General features: G+C 46.3%; 1 protein-coding gene across 2 annotated transcripts in view; it reads left to right on the top strand.

Moving 5' to 3' along the window:
- The first annotated feature begins 17558 nt into the window (after positions 1-17558).
- The window catches only part of HBS1L (HBS1 like translational GTPase), a 292045-nt gene continuing 283768 nt past the window's right edge, over positions 17559-25835 (top strand). Inside the window, exon 1 of one of the 2 annotated variants that reach the window (XM_063917373.1) lies at positions 17559-17855. In XM_063917373.1, coding sequence (XP_063773443.1) covers positions 17813-17855 — 43 coding nt within the window. In that variant the 5' untranslated portion in view covers positions 17559-17812. The remainder of the gene's footprint in view (positions 17856-25835) is intronic. The other variant, XM_063917372.1, reaches the window with a different exon arrangement.

The following is a 25835-nucleotide window of genomic DNA, read 5'->3' as shown; positions in this document are numbered from 1 at the left end:
TCTTTAAACGCGGTAGATCCGGGGACTGGTAAAGCCACCTTTTTTGAGAGTCTTGATACAGATGCGTCAACTATGGGTGGGTTTTCCCATTTTTTCCTATCCTCCTCGGGGAAAAGGAAAGCAACCAGAACCTTTCTAGGAATCTAAAAATTTTTCTCTGGGTTTTCCCAGGCTTTCTCAAATATAGCATTTAATTCCTTAGACGCAGGGAAGGTTAGCGAGGCTTTCTTATTGTCAGTGAAGTAAGCCTCCTCAACTTGCTCAGGTGTTGTATCAGCAATATTCAACACATCTCTAATGGCCTCTACCATCAACTGCACCCCTTTTGAAAAAGATGTCGCCCCCCGCAGCATATCCGCATCACCGTCTGCCACATCAAAAACGGTATCCGTGTCATATTGCATAATCTGGGCAAGAGCACGTTTTTGGGAGCATACAGTAGGTGCCCCTGACTGAGATAACAGAACCGGACCAAACTGCCATAGAGTTCTGTAAAACCTGAGTTGCAGATTCATTTTGTGCAACTCTAATAGAAATCTGAGAAATCATACTTTTAATAGAGGCTAACCACTCAGCCTCCATTGCTGGGACCTGCACTAACACAGTACAATCCTGATTACACGGAATGGGATCAACCTGAGAGGACATATCCTCTGCAGCATATGACACAGAGGCCCTCATTCCGAGTTGTTCGCTTGCTAGCTGCTTTTAGCAGCATTGCACACGCTAAGCCGTCGCCCTCTGGGAGTGTATCTTAGCTTAGCAGAAGTGCGAACGAAAGATTAGAAAAATTGCGAATAGAAAATTCTTAGCAGATTCTGAGTAGCTCGAGACTTACTCCTACACTGCGATCAGTTCAGTCAGTTTCGTTCCTGGTTTGACGTCACAAACACACCCAGCGTTCGCCCAGACACTCCCCCGTTTCTCCAGCCACTCCCGTATTTTTCCCTGAAACGCCTGCGTTTTTCCGCACACTCCCATAAAACGGCCAGTTTCCGCCCAGAAACACCCACTTCCTGTCAATCACACTACGATCACCAGAACGATGAAAAATCTTCGTTAGGCCGTGAGTAAAATACCAAAATTTTGTGCTAATTTACTTGGCGCAGGCGCACTGCGTACATTGCGCATGCGCAGTTTGCGACTAATCGCCCCGTAGCGAAAAAAATTAATGAGCGAACAACTCGGAATGACCCACAGAGTCCCTGGAAATAGCTTAATGGAGACCACAAACACTCCACACACACACACACACACACACACACACACACACACACACACACACACACACACACACACACACACACACATACATGGGGAAGACAGACTTTCCCTCCTAAGAATGGCAAGAAAGACACAGATTGGAGCCAACCCACACACAGCGCTTCGGGATATAGGGAAACCCTTATCCAGCGCTTACTGTGCACCTTAATAGGTTGCACAGTACAGATTTACAGTCTCCCCCCCTTTCCAGTGCTTAAAGTGGTCCTAGAGAGGTGGTGGAACTCCCTCCCCTCCCCCCAGCGCCCACGCAATAAAAGTATTGCGTGCGCCGCGCGTGGCCTCAAAATGAAAGGAGCGTGGTCACACAATAGTAATAATGCCCACAATAGTAGATCCCCTAACACACATAATGCCCACAGTAGCAGCACCCTGTAATACTCAATGCCCACAGCAATAGCGCCCCTTTTACAATGACCACAGTAGTAGTGCTCCTTATGCAATGTCCACTGTACTGGTAGTGCCTCTTATATAGAGCCCATAGTAGTGGTGCCCCTTATGCAATGCCCCCAGTAGTAGTGCCCCTTATGTCCCCAGGAGTGATGCCCCTTATGAAGTGCCCCCTTTAGAATGCCCTCATAATAGTGCCCCCATTAGTAATGCCCTTAATGGTAATGCCCCTGTGAAGTATTGCCCCCAATAGTAATGTTGCCTGTAGTAATGCCCCCAGTCGTTTAGCCCCAGTAGTTTAGCCCCAGTAGTTATGCCCCCAGTAGTTTAGCCCCCAGTAGTAATGCCCCTGCAGTTATGACAATAGTTTACCCCACTTTAGTTTAGCCTCCCAGTGTTAATGCCCCCAGTAGTTTAGCCCCATGTAGTTTAGCCCCCAGTGGTAATGCCCCCTGTAGTTTAGCCCCTGCAGTTATGCCCCCAGTAGTTTAGCCTCCCAGTAGTAATGCCCCCAGTAGTTTAGCCCCATGTAATTTGCGCCCAGTAGGAATGCCCCCAGTAGTTTAGCTCCTGTAGTTATGCCCCCTGTAGTTTAGCCCCCAGTAGTAATGTGCCCCTGTAGTTATGCCCCCAGTAATAATGCGCCCCTGTAGTTATGCCCCCAGTAGTTTGCCCCCAGTAGTTAGCCCCATGTAGCTTGCCCCCAGTAGTTAGCCCCCTGTAGCTTGCCCCAAGTAGTAATGCCCCCCAGTAGTAATGCCCTCTTGTAGTTTAGCCCCGCTGTAGTAATGAACCTGTAGTTTGCCCCCAGTAGTAATGCCCCTGTAGTTATGAACCCAGTAGTAATGCGCCCCTGTAGTTATGACCCCAGTAGTAATGCGCCCCTGTAGTTATGCCCCCAGTAGTAATGCACCCCTGTAGTTTGTCCCCAGTAGTTAGCCCCATGTAGCTTGCCCCAAGTAGTAATGCCCCCAGTAGTAATAAACCAAGACAAAAGTTATATTCCAAAACCGCGCTAATTACAGTAGCCGCCTATGAACTTTCAGAAAATCCTTCACCAAGATTTTAGAGACACAAATTTTTCACACCAAATAGAAAGGACATGTGGCGCTACCATAAATTTTTACACCTCATAAACAATAATAGAGTCCCAGAAATTCTCAAATATTATACTTATTATAAATGCATCCTTTTGAAATGGAGGTCTATAAATCTATAAATGAAAGAAAGGGAAAACAATAGTGCAACACCAGATGATATTCTGCCTTTTAGTCCCCTTTATAAATTCCACTCACATGGACCAGGATTATATTTCGCATATCATCCACATATAGCTGTTTCTTCTTGATCCTGAGATCCCACTCCATGATACTAAAACTTTAAACAGATGTACATAGTGCAATAGAGTCTGGATACAATTGAACAGACTTTAATAGACAATTACACTCACATTTAATGATTAAAAACAATGCATGTATCACCACAATATGGTGTTCACCCAAATGGAATCCCACTATTCGCCAGTCCCAGAAGCCTGTCAATCCCAGATGGAAAGGGTCAGGATAAATCTTTCAGAGTCCTGGTGCAGGGTCACAGCGGTCTAATTGTGGATATGAAGTTTGCTCAAACGCGTTTTCGGTCATACGACCTTCATCAGAAGCATAACCATCACCTCAAGGTAGTCCCTTTATATACCCATATAGATCACTTCTATCCATAACACCTGGATTCTAAGGTGGAGCTCCGGCATTCCTCCGGAAACGCGTCACTTAACGGTGACGTATGCGTTCCACCGTTGTGTTCTCGGCACCGGACAGGAAGTACGTCACCCGGATGTGACGTTTGCGTTCCAAATCGAGGTTCGAACTTCCTGTTTGCGTTCCACAGCGCTGTTTTATTCGTAATTCATTTCTCAATATCAGATGTTTTATCCATTTGGTGTTTTGGATCATTGCTTTCAGGGGACATGTTATAAAATACTTTAGCCATCCCAGAATCAGTGTGAAAATACATGAAAATAAAAGATATAAATATATAAAATTAAGACATGTTTAAAACACATACATTATGGACATAAAGTGCCATCCTATCCACATTTCTTTATATGCAAAAAGTATAGGAAGAAGGAGAAGAGAGCTTCATTAGGACTGTAAGAACCATTTGAGCTCGAAGTCATTGTTCAAGCCATGTGGTATTAAGGTTCCTAATTTATAAATCCAACGCATTTCAGATTTTGCTAATCTCACATCGGTATCTCTATTACGTCAAGTGGAGTTTATTTGTTGTATTGCCCAAAATGATTTTATTCCATTTGGATTGCATCCATGAACCTTTCTAAAATGATATGAAAGGGAGTGTGTCTCTATTCCCTTCTTAATATTGTAAAGGTGTTCGGACAATCTTATTTTCAAACATCTAGTGGTTTTACCTATATATATAAGTCCACATTTACATTCAATAGCATATATCAAATTCTTTGAGTTACATGTCAAAAATTCTGTTATATTGTACGTTACTCCTTTTACTTCAAATTCTTTCAATTTACTCACTCCTTTCGTGGTTCTGCACATATTACACATCGCACAGCGATGAAAGCCCTGTGTACGTATGCTATTTCTTTTCACTGGTTCAATAGAACTATGTACAAGTTTATCTTTTAGATTTTTTGATCTCCTATAAATAAAACCAGGCTTAGCAGGTATAGCATCTCCTATAATGGGGTCTTTTCTAAGAATGTTCCAATGTTTCTTGAACACTTTTTCAATTTTTTTATGTTGGGTGTTATATTCAGATATGAAAGACCATTGTGTAATATCCCTTTTCTTTTTATTGATATTTTCATCTTGGACCTTTGTTTCCCCAAGGAGATTCTTCCTTTCTAACCTCTCCACTTTTTGGTTCGCATCCATCAACAGTTCTTTCTCATACCCCTTTTCTAGGAATCGGTTGGTCATTTCTGAAGTCTGACTGTTACATATTTCTTCCTCTGTACAATTACGTTTTACCCTCATATATTGACTGTAGGGGATGCTTTTTAGCCAGTTAGCATGATGCTGGCTATTTTTCTCAATAAAGCAATTAGAGTCTGTTGGTTTACGATACAACTTCGTCTCTAATGTATTCTCCTTAATATAAATACACAAGTCGAGAAAGGTGATTTCTTCTCGACTCATGACTATTGTCAACTTGATGTTACAATCATTTTGATTAAGCTGTTTGCAAAACTTCTGTAGATCAGCCATATTTCCTCTCCATATAAACAAGAGGTCGTCGATAAATCGACGCCAGAGCACCAGGCTCGACCCCAGTCCGCCTTCACATAGCACCTTGGTGTCCTCCCAGTATGCCATGAATAAATTGGCGTAACTGGGGGCGAACCTGGTGCCCATAGCGGTGCCAACCCGCTGCACATAATATGTGCCTCCAAAGATAAAGTAATTGTTATTTTAAATAAATCTAATACTGGCAACCAAAAAATCCTTTAAATCATCCGAATAATCAGATAAATCCAAAAAATACTTGACTGCCTCCACACCTTTATCCTCCTGTATAATTGTATACAGCGTTGAAACATCAGCGCTGACTAAAATATAATTTTCATTCCAAACGAACCCATTCAAGATTCTTAGGACGTCACCCGTATCTTTTAAATAGGATCTCGTCTTTTTAACCAACGGTTGTAAATAGTGTTCTACTATGGATGACAAGTTTGAGGTAATGCTGTTTGTGCCCAATATTATGGGTCTACCAGGAGGGTGGAGAGGGTCCTTGTGGATTTTAGGAAGAGTATATAAAGTAGGTACCGACGGATATTGAATATTAATATATTCATATTCATTTTTCGTGATAACATTTTTAGATAAAGCTTCCTGTGTCAAGACTATGAGGGCTTTTGTAATTCTAGAGGTGGGATCAGTTTTTAATTTACTATAAGTCCCACCTTCCTTCAATTGACGGTCAATTTCTTTAATGTAATCTTCCCTATCCACAAGGACTACCCCTCCACCCTTATCGGCAGGTTTGATGATGAACTGTTCATCTTCCCTTAAGCTTTTTAATGCCTGCCATTCTCTCCTGGTAAGGTTGCAATTTCTTCTCTTTTTTCTTAAAACTTGCTCTACATCATCAAGCACCAGCTTGCTAAAACAATCAAGGAAGCTTCCTTTCATATATGTGGGATAGAATGAAGACTTTGTTCTAAACTGAGGACCTGGATGCTCCCCAGTTTCCTCAGTTTGAACATTCTCCTTTGATGAAAAATTTTTTTTTACAGTAAGTTTACGTATAAATTTCTGGAGATCTATATAAAATTCAAATGAATCAATCTGACTTGTGGGTGCAAACTTAAGTCCTCGTTTAAGGACTCTTTCTTCATCTAACGTTAATACCCTCTTACTGAGATTGAATATTTTTACACCACTTGTTGCATTATCTGATTTTTGCACCCCACTAGTCATGGTTGGTCCCAATAATTTTTTAGGTTTCTTAGTTTTGTTTGGAATTCCTCCCCTCTTCCCTCTCTTGGTTTTTCTTATTAAAGGCTTTATCACTGCCATCTCCCCCTGTCCTGTTGGCTGCGTCCTAAAAAAGGAGATCTTTGTCTATAATTTCTATCATGTCTACGCCAATCCTCATTATATCCACCCCTTTCTCTTGTTGACTCATCACCATAATAATTTTTCTCTCTATATCCATTCCACTTTCTAGATGAATAATTATCCCTCCAGTTCATATTGGGTTTATTAAAATCGCGAAAGCGGTTTCTATACGGATAGTTTCTGGGTTGTTCTTCCCATTCATCTTCTCTTTCTCTACGATTAAATTTGTTCATTGGTTTAAATTTTCTAGGGGTTTTGGGGATATATGTCCGATTACTTTTATTTTTTTCTATAGCAGGTATTTGACGGGAACAGTCTAGATCTCTTTGATATTTCCTCTTTTTCTTCTCTCTTAACTCTCTAGTTTCTTTATTTAACTTCCTAATAATCTCAATTTCTGCTTCTCTCACGTCCTCCAAATCTTTGAAGGGTTCTATAGAGATTTGGAGATTAGAGATCTCATCATTTAATTTCTGTTGGTTTTTCTTCCTTTCATTTACAATTAAGTCTATCAAACGATGCGAACATTGATCTAAAATTAGATCCCATTCTTTTTTGAAATCCTCATTTTGAGATTCAAAGGATGGGACTTTTGTCAGCTTAAGTCCTTTAGGAATCAGGCCATCTGCTTGATACCTTTCTAGAGTGTTTATCTCCCACCACAACCTATTTTCTTTCAAAACTGCCCCATCAAGTTTATGGAGATCAGTTGTCAAATCTATATCAGAGGTGGTAATATCAATTTTATCATTTGAGAATAAGCTATCAAATAGCTCTCTTCTATTCTCTCTAAATGATAGCATATTAGCTGCAGTACAGGAATATCAGTGAAGAAAATAGCACAAAACCAAGACAAAAGTTATATTCCAAAACCGCGCTAATTACAGTAGCCGCCTATGAACTTTCAGAAAATCCTTCACCAAGATTTTAGAGACACAAATTTTTCACACCAAATAGAAAGGACATGTGGCGCTACCATAAATTTTTACACCTCATAAACAATAATAGAGTCCCAGAAATTCTCAAATATTATACTTATTATAAATGCATCCTTTTGAAATGGAGGTCTATAAATCTATAAATGAAAGAAAGGGAAAACAATAGTGCAACACCAGATGATATTCTGCCTTTTAGTCCCCTTTATAAGTTCCACTCACATGGACCAGGATTATATTTCGCATATCATCCACATATAGCTGTTTCTTCTTGATCCTGAGATCCCACTCCGTGATACTAAAACTTTAAACAGATGTACATAGTGCAATAGAGTCTGGATACAATTGAACAGACTTTAATAGACAATTACACTCACATTTAATGATTAAAAACAATGCATGTATCACCACAATAAGGTGTACACCCAAATGGAATCCCACTGTTCGCCAGTCCCAGAAGCCTGTCAATCCCAGATGGAAAGGGTCAGGATAAATCTTTCAGAGTCCTGGTGCAGGGTCACAGCGGTCTAATTGTGGATATGAAGTTTGCTCAAACGCGTTTTCGGTCATACGACCTTCATCAGAAGCATAACCATCACCTCAAGGTAGTCCCTTTATATACCCATATAGATTACTTCTATCCATAACACCTGGATTCTAAGGTGGAGCTCCGGCATTCCTCCGGAAACGCGTCACTTAACGGTGACGTATGCGTTCCACCGTTGTGTTCTCGGCACCGGACAGGAAGTACGTCACCCGGCTGTGACGTTTGCGTTCCAAATCGAGGTTCGAACTTCCTGTTTGCGTTCCACAGCGCTGTTTTATTCGTAATTCATTTCTCAATATCAGATGTTTTATCCATTTGGTGTTTTGGATCATTGCTTTCAGGGGACATGTTATAAAATACTTTAGCCATCCCAGAATCAGTGTGAAAATACATGAAAATAAAAGATATAAATATATAAAATTAAGACATGTTTAAAACACATACATTATGGACATAAAGTGCCATCCTATCCACATTTCTTTATATGCAAAAAGTATAGGAAGAAGGAGAAGAGAGCTTCATTAGGACTGTAAGAACCATTTGAGCTCGAAGTCATTGTTCAAGCCATGTGGTATTAAGGTTCCTAATTTATAAATCCAACGCATTTCAGATTTTGCTAATCTCACATCGGTATCTCTATTACGCCAAGTGGAGTTTATTTGTTGTATTGTCCAAAATGATTTTATTCCATTTGGATTGCACCCATGAACCTTTTTAAAAGGAGATGAAAGGGAGTGTGTCTCTATTCCCTTCTTAATATTGTAAAGGTGTTCGGACAATCTTATTTTCAAACATCTAGTGGTTTTACCTATATATATAAGTCCACATTTACATTCAATAGCATATATCAAATTCTTTGAGTTACATGTCAAAAATTCTGTTATATTGTACGTTACTCCTTTTACTTCAAATTCTTTCAATTTACTCACTCCTTTCGTGGTTCTGCACATATTACACATCGCACAGCGATGAAAGCCCTGTGTACGTATGCTATTTCTTTTCACTGGTTCAATAGAACTATGTACAAGTTTATCTTTTAGATTTTTTGATCTCCTATAAATAAAACCAGGCTTAGCAGGTATAGCATCTCCTATAATGGGGTCTTTTCTAAGAATGTTCCAATGTTTCTTGAACACTTTTTCAATTTCTTTATGTTGGGTGTTATATTCAGATATGAAAGACCATTGTGTAATATCCCTTTTATTTTTATTGATATTTTCATCTTGGACCTTTGTTTCCCCAAGGAGATTCTTCCTTTCTAACCTCTCCACTTTTTGGTTCGCATCCATCAACAGTTCTTTCTCATACCCCTTTTCTAGGAATCGGTTGGTCATTTCTGAAGTCTGACTGTTACATATTTCTTCCTCTGTACAATTACGTTTTACCCTCATATATTGACTGTAGGGGATGCTTTTTAGCCAGTTAGCATGATGCTGACTATTTTTCTCAATAAAGCAATTAGAGTCTGTTGGTTTACGATACAACTTTGTCTCTAATGTATTCTCCTTAATATAAATACATAAGTCGAGAAAGGTGATTTCTTCTCGACTCATGACTATTGTCAACTTGATGTTACAATCATTTTGATTAAGCTGTTTGCAAAACTTCTGTAGATCAGCCATATTTCCTCTCCATATAAACAAGAGGTCGTCGATAAATCGACGCCAGAGCACCAGGTTCGACCCCAGTCCGCCTTCACACAGCACCTTGGTGTCCTCCCAGTATGCCATGAATAAATTGGCGTAACTGGGGGCGAACCTGGTGCCCATAGCGGTGCCAACCCGCTGCACATAATATGTGCCTCCAAAGATAAAGTAATTGTTATTTAAAATAAATCTAATACTGGCAACCAAAAAATCCTTTAGTAGTAGTAATGCACCCCTGTAGTTTGTCCCCAGTAGTTAGCCCCATGTAGCTTGCCCCAAGTAGTAATGCCCCCAGTAGTAATGCCCTCTGTAGTTTGCCCCCTTGTAGTTAAGCCCCCCTGTAGTTTAGTCCCAAAATAGTAATGCCCCAGAAGCTTAGCCCCCATAGTGATGCCCCCAGTAGTGTGCCCCAAGTAGTAATGCCCCTAGTAGTAATGCACCCCTGTAGTTTGCCCCCTGTAGCTTGCCCTCAGTAGACGTGCCTTAAAAAACCCCAAAAGCCACCATACTTACCAAGCCCCGCTCCCGCATCCGACCACTGTGATCTCCTGGCTTCCGGCTCCCTGCACTAGGAGAGAGACGTCATGAGCGCGCACTGAGCTGGGAGCCGGAAGCAGGAGCTCAGTAGTGAGCTCCTGCTGCCGGGCTTCCACTGTGCAGGGAGAGTAGGGGCTCCGCTGGTAACAGCGGGCGCCCAGCATCTCCCTGCGGCAATCGGGTGAGGTGAGGTGAGCCGGAGGAGGCGGAACTGCGTCCTGTCTCCAAGTGGAACTGACAGAACGCAGTTCCGCCCCGTTTCAGCTCACTTTAACCCCTGCCCTCTTCTACAACCACCTGGTACCGTATAAGATAGCTGAAGTTGATTTGGAGGGACAGCTCTCACTGACAGCGCTTCTGCAGGCAGGAAAATGGCGCTGAATGCTGCTGGGTCCGCTCTGAGGAGAAGCTCCGCCCCCTTCAATGGCGCTTTCTTTCCGCTCTTCTGAAGATTATACTGGCCTGAGGAATTGTGCTGGCAGCGATCCTGGGACCCTGACATGCTTGGAGGTCAATGTATGGTGTAGGCACTGGCTCAGGGCGCCCCTCACAGCGCCGCACCATGTACCGCTGAGCCCCGGAGCGCAGTTAGTACTGCTCTCCATACCCTGTTGCTGCCATCTTCACACCGGCTCCCCGCTTGCCAGGGGGGCCGGTGACTAACTCGCCACAAATCTTCTGGCTCTGTAAGGGGTGGTGGCATGCTGCTGGGGTGAGCGATCCCCTCAGGAGCTCAGTGTCCTGTCAGCGGAGATAGTGGCTCAGACCAGGGGCGGATTGGGATCCAAAACCAGCCCGGGAAATTTATGGAAGCAGCCCTAATGGGGCGGAGTCTGTTGAGGGGATGGGGTCTGTTAAGAGGGTGGGGTCACTCCTCAGATGTCCTGATTCTGAGATAGACACAGTTGGGGCCTTCTTTGTTTTACATTATGTTACTGTTTACCTGCGACTTTATGCATATGCTGCTACAATACCCTTCCCTGATGTACAGCCGTACGTCTGAATATACAAGGACTGATATGCCCACTTTCAGTGTCTACTTCTGATTTTATTGATTTTTCATTCTACAAACCCCCTTTTTTTTAACCTAATATGTTTCATAGTACAAGGAGGGGGAGCACACACTACATACAGCACAGTACAGGGAGGAGGAGCACACACTACATACAGCACAGTACAGGGAGGGAGCACACACTACATACAGCACAGTACAGGGAGGGAGCACACACAAGTAGTGAAACACAGACACAAGGGGCCAGCATAGCAGCATCTGACCCAGTGGCCAATCCGCCCCTGGCTCCGACCCCGCAGGGCGGACACTACTCCCCCCCTTAGTCCCTCGAAGCAGGGAGGCTGTTGCTAGCAGCCTCCCTGTGCCTAAACTCTATTAAAAATAATAAAACTAAAAGAACTCTTATGGAGCTCCCCTAGCTGTGACCGACTCCTCCAGGCACATTTTCTAAACTGAGTCTGGTAAGAGGGGCATAGGAAGAGCCAGCCTACACTCTCAAACTCTTAAAGTGTCAGTGGCTCCTAGGGGACCCGTCTATACCCCATGGTACTAATGTGGACCCCAGCATCCTCTAGGACGTAAGAGAAAAAATAAGAATTTACTTACCGATAATTCTATTTCTCGTAGTCCGTAGTGGATGCTGGGGACTCCGTCAGGACCATGGGGAATAGCGGCTCCGCAGGAGACAGGGCACAAAAGTAAAAGCTTTAGGATCAGGTGGTGTGCACTGGCTCCTCCCCCCATGACCCTCCTCCAAGCCTCAGTTAGGATACTGTGCCCGGACGAGCGTACACAATAAGGAAGGATTTTGAATCCCGGGTAAGACTCATAGCAGCCACACCAATCACACTGTACAACCTGTGATCCGAACCCAGTTAACAGCATGATAACAGCGGAGCCTCTGAAAAGATGGCTCACAACAATAATAACCCGATTTTTGTAACAATAACTATGTACAAGTATTGCAGACAATCCGCACTTGGGATGGGCGCCCAGCATCCACTACGGACTACGAGAAATAGAATTATCGGTAAGTAAATTCTTATTTTCTCTGACGTCCTAAGTGGATGCTGGGGACTCTGTCAGGACCATGGGGATTATACCAAAGCTCCCAAACGGGCGGGAGAGTGCGGATGACTCTGCAGCACCGAATGAGAGAACTCCAGGTCCTCCTCAGCCAGGGTGTGCCCCTGACCAAGTAGCAGCTCGGCAAAGTTGTAAAGCCGAGACCCCTCGGGCAGCCGCCCAAGATGAGCCCACCTTCCTTGTGGAATGGGCATTTACATATTTTGGCTGTGGCAGGCCTGCCACAGAATGTGCAAGCTGAATTGTACTACACATCCAACTAGCAATCGTCTGCTTAGAAGCAAGAGCACCCAGTTTTTTGGGTGCCTACAGGATAACAGCAAGTCAGTTTTCCTGACTCCAGCCGTCCTGGAACCTATATTTTTAGGGCCCTGACAACATCCAGCAACTTGGAGTCCTCCAAGTCCCTAGTAGCCGCAGGTACCACAATAAGCTGGTGCAGGTGAAACGCTGACACCACCTTAGGGAGAAAATGGGGACGAGTCCGCAGCTCTGCCCTGTCCGAATGGACAATCAGATATGGGCTTTGTGAGACAAAGCCGCCAATTCTGACACTCGCCTGGCCGAGGCCAGGGCCAACAGCATGGTCACTTTCCATGTGAGATATTTCAAATCCACAGATTTGAGCGGTTTAAACCAATGTGATTTGAGGAATCCCAGAACTACGTTGAGATCCCACAGTGCCACTGGAGGCACAAAAGGGGGTTGTATATGCAGTACTCCCTTGACAAACTTCTGGACTTCAGGAACTGAAGCCAATCTTTTCTGGAAGAAACTTGACAGGGCCGAAATTTGAACCCTAATGGACCCCAATTTGAGGCCCATAGACACTCCTGTTTGCAGGAAATGCACTAATCGACCGAGTTGAAATTTCTTCGTGGGGCCTTGCTGGCCTCACACCACGCAACATATTTTCGCCACATGTGGTGATAATGTTGTGCGGTCACCTCCTTCCTGGCTTTGACCAGGGTAGGAATGACCTCTTCCGGAATGCCTTTTTCCCTTAGGATCCGGCGTTCCACCGCCATGCCGTCAAACGCAGCCGCGGTAAGTCTTGGAACAGACATGGTACTTGCTGAAGCAAGTCCCTTCTTAGCGGCAGAGGCCATGAGTCCTCTGTGAGCATTTCTTGAAGTTCCGGGTACCAAGTCCTTCTTGGCCAATCCGGAGCCACGAGTATAGTTCTTACTCCTCTACGTCTTATAATTCTCAGTACCTTGGGTATGAGAAGCAGAGGAGGGAACACATACATCGACTGGTACACCCACGATGTTACCAGAACGTCCACAGCTATTGCCTGAGGGTCTCTTGACCTGGCGCAATACCTGTCCAGTTTTTTGTTCAGGCGGGACGCCATCATGTCCACCTTTGGTCTTTCCCAACGGTTCACAATCATGTGGAAGACTTCCCGATGAAGTCCCCACTCTCCCGGGTGGAGGTCGTGCCTGCTGAGGATGTCTGCTTCCCAGTTGTCCACTCCCGGAATGAACACTGCTGACAGTGTTATCACATGATTTTCCGCCCAGCGAAGAATCCTTGCAGTTTCTGCCATTGCCCTCCTGCTTCTTGTGCCGCCCTGTCTGTTTACGTGGGCGACTGCCGTGATGTTGTCCCACTGGATCAATACCGGCTGACCTTGAAGCAGAGGTCTTGCTAAGCTTAGAGCATTGTAAATTGCCCTTAGCTCCAGTATATTTATGTGGAGAGAAGTCTCCAGACTATATCACACTCCCTGGAAATTTTTTCCCTGTGTGACTGCTCCCCAGCCTCTCAGGCTGGCATCCGTGGTCACCAGGACCCAGTCCTGAATGCCGAATCTGCGGCCTTTTAATAGATGAGCACTCTGCAGCCACCGCAGAAGAAACACCCTTGTCCTTGGAGACAGGGTTATCCGCTGATGCATCTGAAGATGCGATCCGGACCATTTTTCCAGCAGATCCCACTGAAAAGTTCTTGCGTGAAATCTGCCGAATGGAATCGCTTCGTAAGAAGCCACCATTTTTCCCAGGACCCTTGTGCAATGATGCACTGACACTTTTCCTGGTTTTAGGAGGTTCCTGGCTAGCTCGGATAACTCCCTGGCTTTCTTCTCCGGGAGAAACACCCTTTTCTGGACTGTGTCCAGAATCATCCCTAGGAACAGCAGACGTGTCGTCGGAAACAGCTGCGATTTTGGAATATTTAGAATCCACCCGTGCTGTCGTAGAACTACTTGAGATAGTGCTACTCCGACCTCCAACTGTTCTCTGGACCTTGCCCTTATCAGGAGATCGTCCATTTTCTTTGAAGAAGAATCATCATTTCGGTCATTACCTTGGTAAAGACCCGGGGTGCCGTGGACAATCCAAACGGCAGCGTCTGAAACTGATAGTGACAGTTCTGTACCACGAACCTGAGGTACCCTTGGTGAGAAGGGCAAATTGGGACATGGAGGTAAGCATCCCTGATGTCCAGGGACACCATATAGTCCCCTTCTTCCTGGTTCGCTATCACTGCTCTGAGTGACTCCATCTTGATTTGAACCTTTGTATGTAAGTGTTCAAATATTTCAGATTTAGAATAGGTCTCACCGAGCCGTCTGGCTTCAGTACCACAATATAGTGTGGAATAATACCCCTTTCCTTGTTGTAGGAGGGGTACTTTGATTATCACCTGCTGGGAATACAGCTTGTGAATTGTTTCCAATACTGCCTCCCTGTCGGAAGGAGACGTTGGTAAAGCAGACTTCAGGAACCTGTGAGGGGGAGACTTCTCGAATTTCCAATCTGTACCCCTGGGATACTACTTGTAGGCTCCAGGGGTCCACTTGCGAGTGAGCCCACTGCGTGCTGAAACTCTTGAGACGACCCCCCCACCGCCCCTGAGTCCGCTTGTACGGCCCCAGCGTCATGCTGAGGACTTGGTAGAAGCGGTGGAGGGCTTCTGTTCCTGGGAATGGGCTGCCTGCTGCAGTCTTCTTCCCTTTCCTCTATCCCTGGGCAGATATGACTGGCCTTTTGCCCGCTTGCCCTTATGGGGACGAAACGACTGAGGCTGAAAAGACGGTGTCTTTTTCTGCTGAGATGTGACTTGGGGTAAAAAAGGTGGATTTTCCAGCTGTTGCCGTGGCCACCAGGTCCGATGGACCGACCCCAAATAACTCCTCCCCTTTATACGGCAATACTTCCATGTGCCGTTTGGAATCTGCATCACCTGACCACTGTCGTGTCCATAAACATCTTCTGGCAGATATGGACATCGCACTTACTCTTGATGCCAGAGTGCAAATATCCCTCTGTGCATCTCGCATATATAGAAATGCATCCTTTAAATGCTCTATAGTCAATAAAATACTGTCCCTGTCAAGGGTATCAATATTTTCAGTCAGGGAATCCGACCAAGCCACCCCAGCGCTGCACATCCAGGCTGAGGCGATCGCTGGTCGCAGTATAACACCAGTATGTGTGTATATACTTTTTAGGATATTTTCCAGCCTCCTATCAGCTGGCTCCTTGAGGGCGGCCGTATCTGGAGACGGTAACGCCACTTGTGATAAGCGTGTGAGCGCCTTCATTTAAATTATCTGATTCAGGAAAAACTACAGGTAGTTTTTTCACACCCCACATAATACCCTTTTTTGTGGTACTTGTAGTATCAGAAATATGTAACACCTCCTTCATTGCCCTTAACATGTAACGTGTGGCCCTAAAGGAAAATACGTTTGTTTCTTCACCGTCGACACTGGAGTCAGTGTCCGTGTCTGTGTCGACCGACTGAGGTAAATGGGCGTTTTAAAGCCCCTGACGGTGTTTGAGACGCCTGGACATGTACTAATTTGTTTGCCGGCCGTCTCATGTCGTCAACCGACCTTGTTGACATTATCACGTAATTCCCTAAATAAGCCATCCATTCCGGTGTCGACTCCCTAGAGAGTGACATCACCATTACAGGCAATTGCTCCGCCTCCTCACCAACATCGTCCTCATACATGTCGACACACACGTACCGACACACAGCACACACACAGGGAATGCTCTGATAGAGGACAGGACCCCACTAGCCCTTTGGGGAGACAGAGGGAGAGTTTGCCAGCACACACCAAAACGCTATAATTATACAGGGACAACCTTTATATAAGTGTTTTCCCTTATAGCATCTTAATATATAATCATATCGCCAAATAAGTGCCCCCCCTCTCTGTTTTAACCCTGTTTCTGTAGTGCAGTGCAGGGGAGAGCCTGGGAGCCTTCCCTCCAGCAGTTCTGTGAGGGAAAATGGCGCTGTGTGCTGAGGAGAATAGGCCCCGCCCCCTTTTCGGCGGGCTTCTTCTCCCGTTTTTCTGACAACCTGGCAGGGGTTAAATACATCCATATAGCCCCAGAGGCTATATGTGATGTATTTTTAGCCAGTATAGGTACTTTCATTGCTGCCCAGGGCGCCCCCCCCAGCGCCCTGCACCCTCAGTGACCGTTGGTGTGAAGTGTGCTGAGAGCAATGGCGCACAGCTGCAGTGCTGTGCGCTACCTCATGAAGACTGAGAAGTCTTCAGCCGCCGATTTCTGGACCTCTTCTCTCTTCAGCATCTGCAAGGGGGTCGGCGGCGCGGCTCCGGTGACCCATCCAGGCTGTACCTGTGATCGTCACTCTGGAGCTAGTGTCCAGTAGCCTAAGAAGCCAATCCATCCTGCACGCAGGTGAGTTCACTTCTTCTCCCCTAAGTCCCTCGTTGCAGTGAGCCTGTTGCCAGCAGGACTCACTGAAAATAAAAAACCTAATAAAACTTTTACTCTAAGCAGCTCTTTAGGAGAGCCACCTAGATTGCACCCTTCTCGGCCGGGCACAAAAACCTAACTGAGGCTTGGAGGAGGGTCATGGGGGGAGGAGCCAGTGCACACCACCTGATCCTAAAGCTTTTACTTTTGTGCCCTGTCTCCTGCGGAGCCGCTATTCCCCATGGTCCTGACGGAGTCCCCAGCATCCACTTAGGACGTCAGAGAAATAAAAAGTAAAACGGTCAGCAAAGTTCTTGGTGTTGCAATTTTTAGACACTTTAATATTGTTGTTTATGCATCAAAATACAACATTACAAAGCATGATACCATCAGTATGGGCTTATGATTGTGTGTGCACAAGTTGTCCCCCTCCACAGTAAAATAAAGGTCTATTTACTAAGCCTTATATGGAGGTAAAGTGGACGAAGATGAAGTACCAGCCAATCAGCTCCTCCTAACTGCCATGTCACAGGCTGTGTTTAACAAAATGACAGGTAGGAGCTGATACTTAATCTCCTTCCACTAATTTTACGTCCATCCAAGACATTAGTAAATAGACTCCCAAATTACCAGCATACACATGGTTAGTGGCAGTTCATCACACAAACTGAGGGGGCAGCACCCACGGACCCAGTAGCTATATGCTGCTAGCAGCTTCCGTAACAATGACCCACACCATAATAATAAATTGTTAAAGTTTATTAAGAAAAAAAAAACTTTGCAAACAACACGCTCATTATGTCCTAAACACAGTCTCGTGGACTCAATTAAATATACTGTAGACGGAGGGCTTCGCCAACATGGCCGCTGCTATCGATCCTGTCTCATGTATTATGGACATGTTTTATGGCATGTGTGATAAACTGAGAGGCCTCTAGTGAGCCGTTGTCTAATCCGCAGTTACGGTCACGGTTGGTACGGTGACGTGGTTACGATAGTAGAGTAGCGGCGGCACTGCGGCGGTTCCCCGGCCCGGAGGCCAAACATGTGCGGGCGGTGAGGGCAGGAGGTAGAGAACACAGCTACGCCATGGCCCGGCACCGAAACGTACGCGGTTATAATTACGATGACGGTAAGAAAGTGGGAGCTCGGCCTCCTGGTAGGCCCCGGGCTGGACACTGCATGCTCACATATGGACGGTGGAGTAGGCATCCTACCCGCAACTCACAAAACACACTGGTGCCATGTGTGAGGTGCTTTCACTGCCTGCTTGTTCTATTCACTTGCAAAGCTTCCATGTGCTTTACCCATACTCATTATTTATTATCATGTGCATGTCTTGTATCTCAGGGCTCAGACACAGGACCATATTCAGAGCCTTTGCCCAGACTCAGTGGCAGCTCATGTAGACTGACCTAAGGATCCCTGATCTCACCTTGCAAGGGACCGATTTGTACTGTGGTGAGAATGGGGATTTTTAGCTCTAGCACTGACATATGGTTTCCCATCACTGCGCTTACTCCTAATAGTAGTAAACCATTTATTGCTTTGATAAATGTCATTGTTTTGTAGAACCACCTACCAAGCTAGAGATGCATTCTGTTTCATCCATAGTACATGCAGGATTTTTATAGCGCGGCGTTGAGTATAAAAACAGCACTTGTTGTTGTGATCAACACTGTAACAAGCTGCATTGTACTAACAATGGGGTTGCGGAAAACAGGGCTTTTCTTTGCTTAGTGCCATTAACAGAGCGGGTTTCTGTGTTCATGACCTCCAGTGGCACACCCACTCCTTGCCTGAATCGCATCACCCGGTGATTTCAATTCATTACAGGAGGGAAAGCTCAGCTTTCCATTTCTCTGGTGTGTTCAGGTTCGTCTTCTCAAGATGGCATAATCTGAACATCACTGCGAAAATGTCAGGGAAGCGCAATACTTCTCTGCTGTCTTATGTGATATATAGTGGAAAGTAACAATTCTGTTTTCGTTTTTTACATAAATAGACTCCAGTATGTGCAGCGTGGAGCGACACAGTATTGGTGGTATATGATATCCTGGCAGACGGGATGGCGGCTGTCACTATACCGACAGCGGCATCCTGTCTGCTGGAATCCCGGCAGAGAGTCTGCTGACAGGCTTGCTGCGCTCGTCACGCATCGGGCTCGGTGGCTCGATGCACTCGCCACAGGTTCCCACCAACCGATTGGGAATACCAAGCGTTTGTCGTGATTCTGGGCGTCTGTATTTCACCGGCTGTATACGATGGTATATTGACTGCATCCCGTATTGGTGACTACCAGTGGAAGACAAGGTACTGAGTGCCCTAAAAAATTGTGGATAACTTCTTTACTCTGAATATCCATTCATACATAGAGTTTTGATCCATGATGCCGTCATAATGTTGACAGTTATGGTGTCTACATGGATCTGTAGGTTAGGACAGTGGTTCTCAACCTCAAGTACCCCCAACAGTTCATGTTTTCCAGGTCACCTAGCAGTTGAACAGGTGTGTTCATTACTCACTGACACATTATAAAAGACCCACAGGTGGAGCTAATTATTTAACTTGCAATCCTGTGAGGAGACCTGGAAAACATGGACTGTTGGGGTTACTTGAGGACCGAGGTTGAGAACCAGTGGGTTAGGCCACAAAAGGGGAGGGTTAGGGTTAGAGGTTAAGCAGTATCAGCTGGGCTCACCGTGACTGCTGGACTCTGAAAACACCAGTGACGCTGCCGAGCCTGATAAGCCACCACCTGGAACGTTTTGTCCACATTCTGATCATGTCGACAGTGTGGACATGATCAACGCTGGTGGTCAATGTGTGCGTCCTGCATGTCGACATTACAACCATGCCAACATTCTCTTGCCAAGTTGATGATTGTCCACAAGTATGCCAAACCACTTTTGATTGCTTTGGTCTGTCAGTGCATTTGTTTGCTGCAGCTGTCATATATGCTTTTGTTGACATCTGAACCAGAATTGTACATTATTCTGTTGTTACACATGTTCAACACATGCTGACACAACTTTTTGCGCCTTGTTAAGATTCATTACATTTGGGAAATCTAGGTGGGGTTGACCCTATTTTAAAGGTTACATGGTGCATCATCTAGTCAAGGAAGGGACTTTGTAAAAAGCAGTCATCTCACCTTTTCTAATCTGCCGTTCAGATCAGCATGCACTACAAATTCACTGTTTCTCTGACGTCCTAGTGGATGCTGGGAACTCCGTAAGGACCATGGGGAATAGCGGCTCCGCAGGAGACTGGGCACAACTAAGAAAGATTTAGGACTACCTGGTGTGCACTGGCTCCTCCCTCTATGCCCCTCCTCCAGACCTCAGTTAGAATTTTGTGCCCGGCCGAGCTGGATGCACACTAGGTGCTCTCCTGAGCTCCTAGAAAAGAAAGTATATTTTAGGTTTTTTATTTTCAGTGAGATCTGCTGGCAACAGACTCACTGCTACGAGGGACTAAGGGGAGAGAAGCGAACCTACCTGCTTGCAGCTAGCTTGGGCTTCTAGGCTGCTGGACACCATTAGCTCCAGAGGGATCGAACACAGGCCCAGCCTCGGTCGTCCGGTCCCGGAGCCGCGCCGCCGCCCCCCTTACAGAGCCAGAAGCAAGAAGCCGTTCCTGGAAATCGGCGGCAGAAGACTTCGGTCTTCATCAAGGTAGCGCACAGCACTGCAGCTGTGCGCCATTGCTCCCCATGCACACCACACACTCCGGTCACTGATGGGTGCAGGGCGCTGGGGGGGCGCCCTGGGCTGCAATAATAGTACCTTGCTGGCAAAATAAACACATAATATAGTCATTAAGACTATATATGTGTAAAATCCCCTGCCAGATATACATATAAAAAAGCGGGAGAAGTCCGCCGGAAAAGGGGCGGGGCTATCTCCCTCAGCACACTGGCGCCATTTTCCCTCACAGCTCCGCTGGAAGGACGCTCCCCAGGCTCTCCCCTGCAGTTTCCAGACTACATAGGGTAAAAAAGAGAGGGGGGGCACTAAATTTAGGCGCAATCTGTGTAATATCAGCAGCTATAGGGGAAAAATCATTGTGGGTAGTGTGAATCCCTGTATATATAGCGCTCTGGTGTGTGCTGGCATACTCTCTCTCTGTCTCCCCAAAGGACTTTGTGGGGTCCTGTCCTCAGTCAGAGCATTCCCTGTGTGTGTGCGGTGTGTCGGTACGGCTGTGTCGACATGTTTGATGAGGAGGCTTATGTGGAGGCGGAGCAGATGCCGATAAATGTGATGTCACCCCCTGCGGGGTCGACACCTGAGTGGATGGACATGTGGAAGGAATTACGCGACAGTGTCAACTCCTTACATAAAAGGTTTGACGACATAGCAGATGTGGGGCAGCCGGCTTCTCAGCCCGTGCCTGCCCAGGCGTCTCAAAAGCCATCAGGGGCCCTAAAACGCCCACTACCTCAGATGGCAGACACAGATGTCGACACGGCTACTGACTCCAGTGTCGACGACGATGAGACTAGTGTACATTCCAATAGAGCCACCCGTTACATGATTACGGCAATGAAAAATGTGTTGCACATTTCAGATATTACCCCAGGTACCACAAAAAAGGGTATTATGTTTGGGGAGAAAAAGCTTCCAGTGGTTTTTCCCCCATCTGATGAATTAAATGAAGTGTGTGAAGAAGCGTGGGTTTCCCCCGATAAGAAACTGGTAATTTCTAAAAGGTTACTAATGGCGTACCCTTTCCTGCCAGAGGATAGGTCACGTTGGGAGACATCCCCTAGGGTGGATAAAGCGCTCACACGTCTGTCAAAAAAGGTGGCACTACCGTCTCCGGACACGGCCGCCCTAAAGGAGCCTGCAGATAGAAAGCAGGAGGCTATCCTGAAGTCTGTATATATACACACTCAGGTATTATACTGAGACCAGCTATTGCTTCAGCATGGATGTGCAGTGCTGCAGCTGCGTGGTCAGATTCCCTGTCAGATAACATTGATACCTTAGACAGGGACACTATATTGCTAACCATAGAGCATATTAAAGACGCAGTCTTATACATGAGAGATGCACAGAGGGATATTTGCCGGCTGGCATCTAAAAAAAACGCAATGTCCATTTCTGCCAGGAGAGGATTGTGGATTCGGCAGTGGACAGGTGATGCTGATTCTAAAAGGCACATAGAAGTTTTGCCTTACAAGGGTGAGGAGTTGTTTGGGGATGGTCTCTCGGACCTCGTTTCCACAGCTACAGCTGGGAAATCAACATTTTTACCCCATGTTCCCTCACAGCCGAAGAAAGCACCGTATTATCAGGTACAGTCCTTTCGGTCCCAGAAAGGCAAGCGGGTTAAAGGCGCGTCCTTTCTGCCCAGAGGTAGAGGGAAAAAGCTGCAGCATACAGCCAGTTCCCAGGAACAAAAGTCCTCCCCCGCTTCCTCTAAGTCCACCGCATGACGCTGGGGCTCCACAGGCGGAGCCAGGTACGGTGGGGGCCCGTCTCAAGTACTTCAGCGACCAGTGGGCTCGCTCACGGGTGGATCCCTGGATTCTACAGGTAGTATCTCAGGGGTACAAGCTGGAGTTCGAGACGTCTCCCTCTCGCCGTTTCCTCAAATCTGCCTTGCTGACAGCTCCCTCGGACAGGGAGGCAGTGCTGGAGGCAATTCACAAGCTGTATTCGCAGCAGGTGATAGTCAAGGTACCCCTCCTTCAACAAGGACGGGGTTACTATTCCACAATGTTTGTGGTACCGAAACCGGACGGTTCGGTGAGACCCATCCTAAATTTGAAATCCTTGAACACTTATATACGAAGGTTCAAGTTCAAAATGGAATCGCTCAGGGCGGTTATTGCAAGCCTGGACGAAAGGGATTACATGGTATCACTGGACATCAAGGATGCTTACCTGCATGTCCCCATTTACCCCCCTCACCAGGAGTACCTCAGATTTGTGGTACAGGACTGTCATTACCAATTCCAGACGTTGCCGCTTGGTCTGTCCACGGCACCGAGGGTATTTACCAAGGTAATGGCAGAGATGATGATACTCCTTCGAAAAAAGGGAGTTATAATTATCCCATACTTGGACGATCTCCTTATAAAGGCGAGGTCCAGGGAACAGTTTTTGATCGGAGTAGCACTGGCTCGGGCAGTGCTACAACAGCACGGCTCGATCCTGAACATTCCGAAGTCGCAGCTGGTTCCTACAACGCGTCTACTGTTCCTGGGGATGGTTCTCGACACAGAACAGAAAAAAGTGTTTCTCCCGGAGGAGAAGTCCAAGGAGTTGTCATCTCTAGTCAGAGACCTCCTAAAACCAAAACAGGTGTCGGTGCACCACTGCACGTGAGTCCTGGGAAAAATGGTGGCTTCTTACGAAGCAATTCCATTCGGAAGGTTCCATGCAAGGATCTTTCAGTGGGATCTGTTGGACAAGTGGTCCGGATCGCATCTTCAGATGCATCGGCTGATAACCCTGTCTCCAAGGGCCAGGGTGTCGCTGCTGTGGTGGCTGCAGAGTGCTCATCTTCTAGAGGGCCGCAGATTCGGCATACAGGACTGGGTCCTGGTGACCACGGATGCCAGCCTTCGAGGTTGGGGGGCAGTCACGCAGGGAAGAAACTTCCAAGGACAATGGTCAAGTCAGGAGACTTCCCTACACATAAATATTCTGGAACTAAGGGCCATTTACAATGCCCTAAGTCAGGCAAGACCCCTGCTTCAACACCAGCCGGTGCTGATCCAGTCAGACAACATCACGGCGGTCGCCCATGTAAACTGACAGGGCGGCACAAGAAGCAGGATGGCGATGGCAGAAGCCACAAGGATTCTCCGATGGGCGGAAAATCACGTGTTAGCTCTGTCAGCAGTGTTCATTCCGGGAGTGGACAACTGGGAAGCAGACTTCCTCAGCAGACACGACCTCCACCCGGGAGAGTGGGGACTTCATCCAGAAGTCTTCAAAATGCTCAAAAAGGGACCCTCAGGCGATAGCGGTGGACGCTCTAGTGACACTGTGGGTGTACCAGTCGGTTTATGTGTTCCCTCCTCTACCTCTCATACCCAAGGTACTGAGAATAATAAGAAGAAGAGGCGTAAGAACTATACTAGTGGTTCCGGATTGGCCAAGAAGAGCCTGGTACCCGGAACTTCAAGAGATGTTATCAGAGGACCCATGGCCTCTGCCGCTCAGACAGGACCTGCTGCTGTAGGGGCCCTGTCTGTTCCAAGACTTACCGCGACTGCGTTTGACGGCATGGCGGTTGAACACCGGATCCTAAAAGAAAAAGGCATTCCGGAGGAAGTTATTCCTACACTGATTAAAGCTAGGAAAGAGGTGACCGCAAACCATTATCACCGCATATGGCGGAAATATGTTGCGTGGTGTGAGGCCAGGAAGGCCCCAACGGAGGAATTTCAACTGGGTCGTTTTCTGCACTTCCTGCAGTCAGGAGTGACTATGGGCCTAAAATTGGGCTCCATTTAGGTCCAGATTTCGGCTCTGTCCATTTTCTTCCAAAAAGAACTGGCTTCACTGCCTGAAGTTCAGACTTTTGTTAAAGGAGTGCTGCATATTCAGCCCCCGTTTGTGCCTCCAGTGGCACCGTGGGATCTCAACGTGGTGTTGGATTTCCTAAAGTCGCATTGGTTTGAGCCACTTAAGACCGTGGAGCTAAAATACCTCACGTGGAAAGTGGTCATGCTGTTGGCCCTGGCGTCGGCCAGGCGTGTATCAGAATTGGCGGCTTTGTCATGTAAAAGCCCTTATCTGATTTTTCATACGGATAGGGCGGAATTGAGGACTCGTTCCCAATTCCTTCCTAAGGTGGTATCAGCGTTTTATGTGAACCAACCTATTGTGGTGCCTGCGGCTACTCGGGACTTGGAGGACTCCAAGTTGCTGGACGTAGTCAGGGCCCTGAAAATATATGTTTCCAGGACGGCTGGAGTCAGGAAAACTGACTCGCTGTTTATCCTGTATGCACCCAACAAGCTGGGTGCTCCTGCTTCTAAGTAGACTATTGCTCGCTGGATCTGTAGCACGATTCAACTTGCACATTCTGCGGCTGGACTGCCGCATCCTAAATCGGTAAAAGCCCATTCCACGAGGAAAGTGGGCTCTTCTTGGGTGGCTGCCCGAGGGGTCTCGGCTTTACAACTTTGCCGAGCTGCTTCTTGGTCGGGTTCAAACACTTTTGCAAGATTCTACAAGTTTGATACCCTGGCTGAGGAGGACTTTGAGTTTGCTCATTCGGTGATGCAGAGGCATCCGCACTCTCCCGCCCGTTTGGGAGCTTTGGTATAATCCCCATGGTCCTTACGGAGTTCCCAGCATCCACTAGGACGTCAGAGAAAATAAGATTTTACTCACCGGTAAATCTATTTCTCGTAGTCCGTAGTGGATGCTGGGCGCCCATCCCAAGTGCGGATTGTCTGCAATACTTGTATATAGTTATTGCCTAACTAAAGGGTTATTGTTATGAGCCTTCTGTTCGTGAGGCTCAGTTGTTATTCATACTGTTAACTGGGTATAGTATCACGAGTTGTACGGTGTGGCTGGTATGAGTCTTACCCGGGATTTCAAATCCTTTCCTTATTGTGTCAGCTGTTCCGGGCACAGTTTCCTAACTGAGGTCTGGAGGAGGGGCATAGAGGGAGGAGCCAGTGCACACCAGGTAGTCCTAAATCTTTCTTTAGTTGTGCCCAGTCTCCTGCGGAGCCGCTATTCCCCATGGTCCTTACGGAGTTCCCAGCATCCACTACGGACTACGAGAAATAGATTTACTGGTGAGTAAAATCTTATTTTTTTATTTTAAACCTAGTTTACTCTTATGTAATAGATTTATGCACTGTAATTCCAACACATAAATGGATAGACTATTCCTGCCTATGTGTAAAACAATTGTGCTGATTAGGTACCAGTGCATGGGTATAAAGTAGATGTTGAATTTAAATATTCATGAAGTTGTCATAACATTAGATCACAAGTTTTCAAACTCAGTCCTCAGGACCCCACACAGTGCATGTCTTTTGCAGGTAACCCAGCAGGTGCACAGGTGTATTAATTACTCACTGACACATTTTAAAAGGCCCACAGGTGGAGTTCATTATTTCACTTGTGAT

Source organism: Pseudophryne corroboree, chromosome 4 (genome assembly GCF_028390025.1).
Source record: "Pseudophryne corroboree isolate aPseCor3 chromosome 4, aPseCor3.hap2, whole genome shotgun sequence".
Taxonomy (NCBI): Eukaryota; Metazoa; Chordata; class Amphibia; order Anura; family Myobatrachidae; genus Pseudophryne; species Pseudophryne corroboree.
The sequence above is the reverse complement of the archived record's forward strand: the minus strand, read 5'-3'. Positions and strand labels throughout refer to the sequence as shown.